Source organism: Parasteatoda tepidariorum, chromosome 2 (genome assembly GCF_982258835.1).
Source record: "Parasteatoda tepidariorum strain Cologne lab strain chromosome 2, Ptep-v5.0, whole genome shotgun sequence".
In the NCBI taxonomy this organism is placed as follows: domain Eukaryota; kingdom Metazoa; phylum Arthropoda; class Arachnida; order Araneae; family Theridiidae; genus Parasteatoda; species Parasteatoda tepidariorum.
Genome location: NC_141756.1, coordinates 57,046,447 through 57,058,864, shown reverse-complemented (window position 1 = coordinate 57,058,864; position 12,418 = coordinate 57,046,447). Strand labels below are relative to the sequence as shown.

At 30.1% G+C, this 12,418-nt stretch overlaps 1 protein-coding gene across 2 annotated transcripts in view; it reads left to right on the top strand.

Annotated features, from left to right (window-relative positions):
• Window positions 1-12,418, top strand: part of Arl5 (ADP-ribosylation factor-like 5) — a 47,972-nt gene that overhangs the window by 3,303 nt on the left and 32,251 nt on the right. Inside the window, exon 1 of one of the 2 annotated variants that reach the window (XM_016074632.4) lies at window positions 4,938-5,200. The exons of the other annotated variant lie outside the window; for it this stretch is intronic. Within the exon in view, the coding sequence (XP_015930118.1) occupies window positions 5,155-5,200 (46 nt within the window). The 5' untranslated portion in view covers window positions 4,938-5,154. Of the gene's footprint in view, window positions 1-4,937; window positions 5,201-12,418 lie in introns of those variants that run through there. 2 annotated transcript variants of the gene reach the window in all.

Below are 12,418 nucleotides of genomic sequence, written 5' to 3'. Positions count from 1 at the left end.
TTATTATAACCATGCAACCGAAACATTTAGCCGTTGGAAAATTAGAATAAAAAGTTATAAATAGATTTTTGTTTTCGATTAGAGGCGACAGTGAATTAATATGTCTGCATAATAATGAAATAAAAAGAAAGTATCCGTTACATTGATCTGGAAGAGAAGAAATAAATATTTTATGTTCGTTTAAAAAGATTAAGTTTTTGATTTATTTTAAAAATAATTCTATTAATAAAAATAAGCTTAAGTAATGAAGGATATTTTAAAAAGATAGGAAATAAATATGTAATGCCAAATTCTGGCATCACATGATCATTGATTTTCATGAAGTCATTTGTATAGCTGATTCGAATCATAAGATTTGGGTCACTATTCGAATCAAGTGATTAATATTAGTGATTAAAATCAAGTTATCCAGATCAATGATTCGAAACAAGTGAGTCAGGTCAGTAATTCGAATCAAGATATTCGGACATATTTTTCAAATCATGTGAATTGATTCACTTTATGAACCTAGTGATTCAGATCAGTGATTCAAATTACGCCATTTGGATCAAAATTTTGAATTAAGTGATTCTAATAACTCTGATTCTTATGAGGTGATTCCGATCTCTAATTTGAATCATGCGATTTATATCACTATTCGAATCATTTGAATCAGATATACTGATTCACGTCATGTGTTTTAAATCTCTGATTCTTATAAAGTCATTCGGATCACTGATTCGAATCGTGATATTCGGACTACTATTCAAATCAAGTGATTCAGATCAGTGATTCGAATCAAGTGATTTAAATCACTGAGTCAAACCATGTGATTCGAATGACTAATTGTTATGCACTGATTCAGATTACTCGAATCTAGCTGTATTGATTACTGATTTGAATAACGACATAATGGCAAATCATGTGAATCGAATGAAATTATTCAAAAAAATTCGAAATTGCAAAAAATTTACTTACCTATCAATATTTTTCTTTTAGCTAATGTCGATAGAAAAAAAGTTATTATTTTTTCTCGCTAATGAATTCTCTCACGTAAATAAATATACTTATTACATCTTTCGTATAATTATATTGTATATTTTGCTAAATGCTATAAAAAAAACTTTTAACTATAGTAAATTTTAAGAAACTACAAAATAAATGTTTTATTTTACACTTATTTTTTATCTGAATTCATTGAATTCTTTAATTGGAAAATTTCAAGTCCTTAATAATGAATACGTTATAATCTCCTAAGTTTTACTAGATATTTTCAACTGTATATGACGTTGTATCACTGTGAAATAAACCTGACTAAAATTTAAGAAAGAGTTATTCACTGTAATTTAAAACTATATCGGTAAAATCAACTAATTTGAATCAACTGATGCGGATCACTGATTCGAATCTTGATTCCAATCATTTGCAAGTTGGTGATTTGTATCACCGAATTAATTCAGTGATTCGAGTCACTGATTCGACTCATCGAATCAGTACCCAACTCCACATGTAAGATGAACTGTTCGTGTGTGCGTGAATCGAAACGATGTGTGGTTGCAAATGTGAATCGCATTTAGTGGTATTGCTTCATTACCACTTCATACTGGATGCAAGATGCGAAAAATAAATCGCATAAGCGTATTTGGAAAAGCCTGATTGTCGCTTTTTTTCGCAGGTAAATATCAGGTCAAGACTAAGTTATTGTTATTGTTGTTAATTTACGTCGCACTAGAGCTGCACAATGGGCGACGGTCTGGGAAACATCCCGCAGGATGATCCGAAGACATGCCATCACAATTTTGATCCTCTACGGAGGGAATAGCACCCCTGCTTCGGTAGCCTGACGACCTGCGCGCGAAGTCGAGCACTTTAGGGTAGCACAGTTTAACGAGGACCAATACCACACACCCTCGGCCCCTACGCAGACTGATCCAAGTGGTCACCCACCCGCACACTGACCACAGCCAGTGATGCTTGACTTCGGTGATCTGCTGGGAACCGTGTCTTAACGATCAGTCCACTGCGGGACGTCAAGACTGGGGAACCGTTCTAACTGCATTCAAATTTGCAGATGCGCATGAGTACGTGGCGGCAGTCACTCATAAAAATTATGCAACGATAGTTCGTTCACCAGGAGTGGGCACTTGGCTCCGCCTACATCACGTGATATCCGACGATACTATTTCGCTATTTTGGGGTGAAGGTAGTCAACAATGCTGAACAAGGTTGCTATTTGGCTATTGTATGACAAAAATATTTATTTCGCAATCTTTATGTGCATTTTTTTAACATTAAATATTTCATAAATTTGATGATATTTCTCTCTTTTCAGTGAATTGGAGATCGAAATGGGCTGCAGGTGGCATAGAGCAGAACTCCCTACCTATGGCAACACTTTGCATGCTTTCCCCAGTAGCGTGTGGAGAGTCATAGAGGAAGAAAGTACGTTAGTTTCTCTCTTGATTTTCATACAGATTAAAATCTCTTAAGTTGGTAAACTGTATGGAACTGAAAGCTACATTAAACATAGTTCTAAAGAAGAGCATCACGGAAATTTTAAAGAATATTTTTATGAAATGAAAGGGGAAAATATTAAGAAATGGAAAATATCGTAGTACAATCCTATACAACTGAAGAGAAAAGGGGAGGGAAGGAGAAGGGTCAAAGGCATGAAACCCCTAGATGGCGTCTCTCCCTAAATGGCTTATTCGAGCGTTGCGATCGCCAATAGTTTGTCCTTTTTGAAACATTTTGCTTCGAAAACAACAGTTTTTGAATTTAAAATATATTTAATTAGCTAGAGTAACGAAAGGTGTAACAGAATTCACTGTTTGCGTTTGGCACGCTATAAGGGTTGCCTCAATTTAAAGGGCGGAGATATTTTTCCTCTTTATCCCGCGCTGAAACTAATTCAGCGTCCGAGGAGGTGGAACCAAGTTCCAACTCCTGGTTAACGAACTATGATCAGGTTTTTAAAAGCATCTAGGAATTTTCATATTGAATTTTTCTCTTGTAATATTTCCGAAATCGCATCTGCGAATATTTTGTATGTTATGAGAATCGGTCTTCTTGTTTCCACTAGCAGTTTAAGAAAGCTTAAACGCTTGGAAAACCGGTTTAATTAAGCTAAAGTGAACATCAAGATGGTATGGATGGTGTTTTTTACACTAGGGAACGCTGCAAGCTCTATACTGCCTATACTTTCGGGTTACTGTTTCCCGTGTATTTTAAAGCCATTTGGCTCACAACGTGATCATTGTGTCTTGAAATTCTTTCAAACGTGGTATTTGATTATATATTACTCGTGTCTTCAATGCAAATAATGCTTTTGTTTACAATGCTAAAGGCGCGAACACTGACGTAAAATGGTGCGCAGCTTGCAACAAGAACAAACACTAATAAAGAAATGGAAAGAGGCCGAATAAGCACTGCCAAAAAAGCGAGTTATTCAAAATCTAGTAACCATGCCACCTTTTTTAACACTTGTAGTTGTAGTTAATTTACGTCGCACTAGAGCTGCACGTTGGGCTATTTGCGACGATCTGAGAAACACCCCTGAGGATGATCCGAAGACATGCCATCACGATTTTGATACTCTGCTAGGGGATGGCACCCACACTTCGGTAGCCTGACGACGTCGAGCACTTTACAGTAGAACAGTTTAACGAGGACCAATACCGCACACCCTCGGTCCCTACGCAGATTGATCCAAGTGGTCACCCACCCGCACACTGACCACAGCCAGTGATGCTTAACTTCGGTGATCTGCTGGGAAACGTGTCTTAACGATCTGTCCACTGCGGGACCTTTTTTAACACTATGTGTATCGATAACTGAAGCAAATTTTCACATCATACTCACCGAAATTACTCAATAACATCAATATCTTAAGAAATACGGCAGATTTGAGCTCAGAAATTATCTGATTTACTCCTATTATCGAAAACAAAATTATCCGTTTGAAAATATCGCCTCGCAGAATGAGCTGTAGCAATTGCAAACTTTCTAACCGGTGCTAGAGCAGGTATACAGCTCGAGATTGTTATTGTTTACTTTTATATTGAATACACCATCCATAAACCTACTTGGAGAAAGAGTCTTAACACGCCACATATGCATTTCTCAGATGATGGATCATTGTAATATGTTCGAGATGTGAACGAGATGCGATGATATAAAATTCATGAGCATCTTCACTGAATGCAGTTGCCGCCTCCTCGATTAATGCCGAGAGAAAAAAAGAACCTGATTGGTAAGTCTCTCAGGGTGAAATACATTTTGCCAATTCGCGATCGCAACACTCGAATACGCCATCTGGGGAGAGACCGGTTTCATGCCTTTAGCCCTTCTCCCTTCCGTCTCCTCCTCGTTTCAGTTATATAGAAATGCACTACGATATTTTCGCTTTTCTTAATATTTTTCCTTTTTGCTTAATAAAAATATTTTCTAAAATTTCCGTGATACTTTTCTTTAGAACTATGTTTAATGTAGTTTTCAGTTCCATATAGTTTTTCAAGTTAAAAGATTTTAATCTATATGAAAATCAAGAGAGAAACTAACGTACTTTCTTCCTCTATGACTTTCCACACACTAATGGGGAAAGCATGTGAAGTGTTGCCATAGAAAAAGAGTTCTGCTCTACGCCACCTGCAGCCCACTTCGATCGCCAATAAGGTTTTCATATTTCTCCGACGTAATCGGAAGTGCAACAATCTCAACCAATGGGAATGCTTTTGAAGGACTATTCACACTAGGTACAATTTTTTTCACTTGAAAAAAAATCGCATTCAGTGTGAGTGGCCCTTAAATCAGGTTAACAGTCTCAAAAATTCTTTTTTAGCAGTGAGAAGAGTCCCTTCTCCAGTAAAAGTTAGAATCGAACCTTTAATAAAATACTTCTTGAACCAATGAAACACATCATACTAATTTCCAATTTACTAGCGACATCTACTGAAATTTATGAAAACTTTTGAAATCTTATCAGAAAGTGTAAGTATGACAGTCTACAAAATAACAATTTTAATCAAAATTAGCCACAGAAAGAAATTGTAAATATGTTTCGTGGTTTGGTCTTTCAAGATCACAGAAAAAGAAATGTGTAATGTCGTAAATCAAATTAAAGGAGAATTTTTGTGCTTTTAATAAATTCATTATTTCTCTGAGCGTGTTTAAACAATGGGTATTCTTTTAGCAAAATTGTGGAGTTTGTTTTCAAATGAAGGTGAGATTTTGAACTGGATTTATTTGTTTATATTATTAAGAAGGCAGAACTTACTCATAACTAAACAGTAAAGTCATACTGTGTAATTTATTCAAATTATTTTAAGACTTAGATATTTTTGTGCGTTTAGCTTTCTATATTTGAAGCATATTGTAAACTTTGTTAACTTTTATTCATCGATAACCTTTAATCTAGTAATGGTACTGTTATATGGCAAAGCAATTTTTTTTTAATTAGGCATATTATGTGATTGAATAATTGTAATAAGCTGTCCCAATATTTGTCTTTTTTTTATGCTTTATCATATCTTAAAAGCTGTCACTGCTTTGCTTATTGTAAAATATGTTAGTATTAATTATTTGAATGTAAATAATAGCATGGTAGAAAATTTCAAGAATCAATTTTCATCGTGAACTTATCAGGAAGTTTTGCTGCAACTGAGTCAAGATAATTATTTTTAAAGAAGCATGATTTTTAAATTTTCTGTGCTATATTAAATCCAATTTCATAAATTTAATTTCTAAAAGAGACTAGACTTTTATTTGATAAAAATTAAAAGATTTCCCTATCATGATCTGCAGCAGAATAATCACCCAATCTTGACAGCTTCCAAAGAGCGGATGTGAGAAACCAAAAAAAAATATCACGAAAAGGGGGCGACCTGTAGGGTATAACTTGTAGTGACCCACGGGCACACTTCTTTGTTTTTTCTTAAGAAATTTGAAACTTTAAAATTCATTTCGCACTTTGATGATTGTAGTTGGTGCGACTGATCACAATATGGAAATATCCCAAAATTAATCTTAGCAATTTTAATAAATTTGTTTTGTTTATATATTATCGGCATGAACTTATAACTAACTTTTATTAATATAATAAGCAAGAAATGGAATTTTAATTTATAATTTTTTTTTAATATTGATGTTGAGTCGAATTTTTGTTAACATCTCTTTCATAGAACTTATTAAGTGAATGTAGTTGAGACGAGAGGTCTCATGACTGAATATTCCTTATATAAGTACACAAAATTAGAAAATAACCCTTAGTATTTTTATAAAGTAAATGTGTCTATCATTTTCTGTTTATAGATTTTTCGTCTTTGTGCTGTTTATTAGAAACCTTTTAAATTTTTGTAGAAAGATTTTTTTGAAATTATTTCTATTCTCATCATAAAATGTAAAATAAGTTGACTTAATTTTACATGAATAAATGGTATTTTTTATTTGATCAGAAGTAATTGTTTACTAATGGCATTTATTCAAAGGAGTTCATTCAATCAGACTCACTTAAAACGATCAGAGAATACTCGATTAATTTCAATTAATAGTTATAAATTGTTAAATTAAAATTTTTTTTTTATATAAACTTAAAATTAAAATTTTGATGCTTTGGAAGAAAATTCAAAATATTATTTAGGTTCTGCTAGTAGTGGCTGATGATATTTTAAATTAGCAGATCATAAAATAAAACTTGATATCATATTTGCAGAACTTAATAAGTGTATCTGATTATTTTAAATTACACAAAGATAATATGCTTCATTTTACGTTGGCAGTACTATCCTTCTCATGGTAACTGCCATGTGTGGTGCACCTATATAATGGCATTAACATTGTTGTACCTACTTTACACATAGTCTCCAATAAAGAACATCTCTCATTACACTTTTTTTTCTTATTCTCCAATAAAGAACATCACATGTGATCAAATGCATCGGAAATCAGACCTATTAGCACTTTAATAAATTCTTCAGTTTTTGCTTGCTTAGTTCACTGTGCCTGACTATCATATGTTGACTATCATATTGAGGTTCAAAAATGGAAAAAAAAGAAGAAAAAAATCTGCTTTAAAATATTTTCTGTTTTTTTGTTTTCTTTATGTTATGGGAGGAGGAAATTTCATAAATTTCTTACTTTATACCTTGCATTATATTAGAAAAATAACTTTTAAATGTCAGAGTTTTTTTTAATTATTTTTTTTAACTAGAGTGATTGCAAAGATTGTTTTTTTTTTTCTCGGCAGATCATACATATTTCATGATTTTTTAATTAATATCCAAGTTTGTAGTACAGTAGGGAACCGATTATCCGGATCGATCGGGACCATCGCTATTCCGGATAACTGATTTTTCTGGTTTTCTGAATCGCTACAAAAAGCCGTTTTTTTATTGTTAAACCCAACTAAAAAAAAAAAAAAAAATATTAGGAAATAATCTTAAAAAGAAGAAAAAACAATGAAGTAATACAGTAATGATTATTTCTAAAATGATGGTATGGTAAACATCTTTCAAAAAGGAAAGAAAAATCCTAAAATCTTATGAGGAAAAAAATTTATTTTTAAAAAAATGGTGGGAAAATTTATCGAATTTCGTTCCGGTTTTTTGGTTTTCCGGTTTTCTGATTTCCGGATAACGGGTTCTGTACTGTATATGAAAAGAAATGTACTGATAATGTTTATTTCATTAATAAATGTGTTAATAGGTTAATTATGTTTGATTATTAAAATATATAATAAGTTTAATTAAGGATAACAGTGATTAATTGTTTTAATTAGGGAATTAGTCTATGTTGTACTTTATGGTAGTAATGTCAGTTTATCTGTTGCTGTTGTTGAAACCTTTTAAATCTGATGTGTAGATATGCATAATTTAGTTAACTTTACATGTGAAATCATGCATAATTTACGTGATACACAGATTCTTGCACTGAAAGCTTTTTATGCTCTTGGAATTTATTTTTTTCATAACTCATTGAAAAATCAATTAAATTGTCTTTTCTAAAAATAAGATAAAATAAGGTAAGTCAGTGATCAGTTTTATATCTTTAAGAAATAGCTAAATTTGAGTTAGAATTTTGTGAAAATTGCAAAATATTATTACGCAATATGAATTATATTCAACAACTTTTGTCAAAATTTAGAGATCATGTTTGTTGGCAATTCTTTATAAGATTTAAAAATTTTTTTAGTTTTTTTTAATTAAGATTTCATGTTTGCAAAAAGTTTTTCATTTTATTTATGTCTGCCAGTGCTAACTTGCTTAAGTCTTATTAAGGACTTTCATGACAATGATTAAAAAAATGTGTATGCATATAATCCTAACCATCTAACTTACAGTTTTATAAATTTTACTTATTCATCTTTTGCTTTCTAGTTTATAGTAGTAAGTTAATTTGCAGAATTAAAGGGAAAAGCAAAAATGTTCTGATTTTTCTCTTTTAAATGGTTATGTAGGGAAGGGATCCTCAGAAATTTATCTGTGTTAATTTATTTCTAAATTTATTAAATTTTATTTGTTTTAAATAATTTTATTTAATTTTTATTATCTGTATTTTAGTTCAGATATGAGGCTAAATGTAACTTTGTATTTTATTTTCATAAGTACGGCATAACTTAAAACTGGGTTCATAAGTATGTCACATGTAAAGTAGTGTCTATATTAAAGTTAGTCCCGCAGCGAACTGATCGTAAATACCCAGTAGAACGCTGAAGTCAAGCATGACTGGCTATGGTCAGTAAGCGGGTCGGTGATAGGGACCAAGAGTGAAATTTTAATTTTTTTCTTGTAATGAGATTAGAGACAAGGCACTAGACACTGTCTGTCATTCTTAATATTTAAAAAACTACTGTGGGTTTTGATTATAGTGAGGGAATGATAACCTGTTGCAGGAATTATAACTTTAGTTATAAATATGTTTCAAGTAATTTTTTAATTAGTATATTTAAGTATATGCCATTTCTTAACTGCTGTAAAAGATTACAAAGTGAAGCAAAAATATCTTTTTGTGTTAGTTTTTAAAAACACTAGAACCAATCCCTCACAAAAATGTCATTTTCTCACAGTGGGGGAAAGAAAAAAAAGCATTATTTGCTTTTGAAGTTAAAGCTGTAGTAAATGCTAAAGTGCCATTCTCTCACAATGAGAGAGTAAGTGAGGAAATAAGTATTATTTGCTTTAGAAGTTTATTGATATAAATAAAATTAAAATAACATATATTCTTTGGTTATTCCATTAGAGGAAATTAAAAAACGTGTTAATCCATTTTTAGAAAATAAATTAACTTCTTAAATTTAACTAAGGGGATGAGAGTGTAATCATAATACTTATCTAAATTGCCTATTTAGTTCCTTTTTACACTTTGAAGAACTTTTCTCAATTTATAAAAATTTATTTTGCAATTTTTTCAAAACATGTGCACTGTTTCTACCAAAATAATGGTATCTATCTGGAATATTCTGAATTGCCATGAGTGAGGAAGTGATATAAATTATGAGTTTCCAACTTTTTTGCTGAATAAAAGCCCATTTAAAAAGCAAAAAATTAATATATAGAAATAATACAACAAGTGTTAATTTTAAAAGATTACGGTTCAGTATAAAAAGTATAGATATTTCCGTGAGAATTGTTTTTGTTAATAGGTTATTAGAGTTGCGTGTGAGGAAGTGAGATATTTTAGGTTTAAAAATTAATAAAAAATATTTTTTTCAAATAATACTTCAAACTTATATGGTAATAAAGACACCTTTTAACTATATTACTGAACTAATAACTCTTTAATTTTTCTATAGGAAAAAACTAAAATAACCTTCTTTTACCTTATTTTAGCCTGTTTGCAGAGAATTATCAATAACTAGATTATTTTTAAAAAGAATAATATAAATTTGTCCTAAACATTAATAGATAAATCGATAAAATTAAAAGATAACAATTAAACGATTCTAATATTTTTGACAAGTATGTATGATATATATTAGAATGAATGAATAAATTTTTGAATTTAAAAACATTTGAAGTTTTTCCTATTTTTCAGGGGTTATTTCCGAAAAAATTTCGATCCGTTAAAGGTCCTTTTACAAAAGATTTTTTATCGCGAAAATGCATCATTCACTAAATATTTTTTTTAAAAAAAAGAACTCTTCAAAATATGTTTTATTTTAAAAACTATATCGATATCTCTAAATTTACTGGTAATAGATGCTTGTTTTCAATATTTTTTTTTATCTTAAACTGTACTGCTAATTAAGCAGTTCATCTTATTTTATTTACATTCTTTAACTTACAACTGATTCAAAAACAAATTTAAAATCAAATCCTTAGATGCGTTATTCTCAGATGTTAGTTTTAAATCTACAGGCAACGTGTGTATGTGTACTTATTATTCGATTAACAAAAAGTAATATATTTTTTTTATCTACTTTTACCCTGTATTTTATAAATTTTTTTAAAAAATTTTTCTCATTCACTAACTAATGTTGATTTTTATGAATTTTACAATTAAAATGTCGTACCTTTACTAGAAAAAAATATTGCTCTAATTATTAAAAGCAAATTTATCACACTGAAGGTATTTTAATAACACACGCCTTACTATCGCGAAAATCAGAATCTTACTATCTGCATTCTTTTCGTAGGCGAATTGGTTCACTGGACTGAAATTGGCCTAATTTTCGCTTTGATGCATGTCAGATTCGTTTCCTTCTTAAAAGAATAGGCAGCTTTTTGAATTAACTAGACTAGTTTATGGAAACTGGAAGGAGGTAGTAAGAATCGTGCATTTAGCGGAAAAAAACTTATTTTACTTCCCTAACTTCGTCTTTTGGTTTTTAACTCGTTATTTTGTTAGTCTTTAATGTTCTTAATATAATTACTAGTCCATTTAACTATTGTGACGATTTCTAAATTAAAATTTAAGATCTTTTTCTGAATTTTTATACGTGTTAACTTAATATTGTGTATTATTTTAAAGCTCTAATTTATTATTTATTTGTAGATAATAAAGCGTATTAATTGGGATTTTCATTTAACTGACTAAATTAATGAAAATGAAGCTTGATAAGATGACGCACTTCGTAGTTTGTTATTTTTTTTTTTCTCCCGAAAACTCGTTTTACAACTCAGCTACTTTTATTTTGAAAGATAATTCATAATTTTTACAAGCATATATAGTAGTATCTTAGCATAAAGCATCTTATATGGCAATTAATATTGTGGAAACGTTATTTCTGTTACAGGAAAAAGTTTGAAACTATTAGGAATATAAGTACTAAAAAAAAACATTTTTCAAATCTGTCTTATTGTATATTTTAAGAATGGATTAAATTTTAACTTAAGATCTGATAATAAACTGCAAAATTCAGATTTAAAAAAAAGAAAAAAGAAAGAAATGCCATGTTTTGGAAGAATCCTGAAGCTAGTAAATAATAATAGATTGCACTCTTTGTTTTGGATATTTTATTATAGGTTCATAAGATGTGTATAGTTAGTTTCTTGAACAAAGGTATTGAATGTAAAAATGTGCCTTTGTTTTTAAGTTACTCAATGCATACTTATTTAATCGTTTGTACATTATATTCTGGAGAATATCTTCAATTTGGGAATGATGGTATATTTTGTGGGAGGAAATTTAAAATTTGATTCTTAATTTTACGCATTACTTTAAAAAATAACCACCCCGACTATTTAATATTGAAGCTCCATTTTTTTGTTGTTATTTGCTTATTATTTATTCTTGTATCTATTTGTCTATCAAATGTATACTGTAAAGCTTGGCGGACAAAGCTGTAAAGCTTTTGCATATGAAACTTTAAGTATTTTTCAAACCGTGGACTTGTTTTCAAACTCTACTAAACCGATTCAAAATATTTTTAAGGGTAGAAACGTTTGTTATCTTTTTACTTTGTTTTAGCAATATTTGAAGTTATTACCGTAAAAAAATTTATTTTAAATTTCTCCTCTTCTTATTCAAATCGCTAACTATTTATTTATAAATTTTTGTTACCTAAAAGCATTGTAGTAGTTAGAGTGGATTTGACTTCTAGGAGTAAGTAAACTAATATACATACTTTTATTTTTCAGATATTTTAAGAACTAGAACCCTGTTTTTTCTTTAAATAATAAATTGCCTTATTTTTAAAAAAATATTTGAATAATTCACTTTTGAATTTTGATCAAATTTGGGCGTGTTTTATTTAAAGGAATGAATGGAGGATCATATTTTAAGTTTTGAAAAGTGTTTTGTTTCTTGCTTGCCTTCAACTTCCGTTCACATTTTCTGGTTTGACTAGAAATTTTGACAAGATTATTAACCAACTTTCATTTCCTTTGTTTCGCTTTCTTCCATTCATATAGAAGTTAATGCAGTAATAAATCTTTTAGTAATTGCACTCTTTTTTAAAATATCGTGACTTATATTTCTCTTCAAAAAGAAATTTCGAATTTAC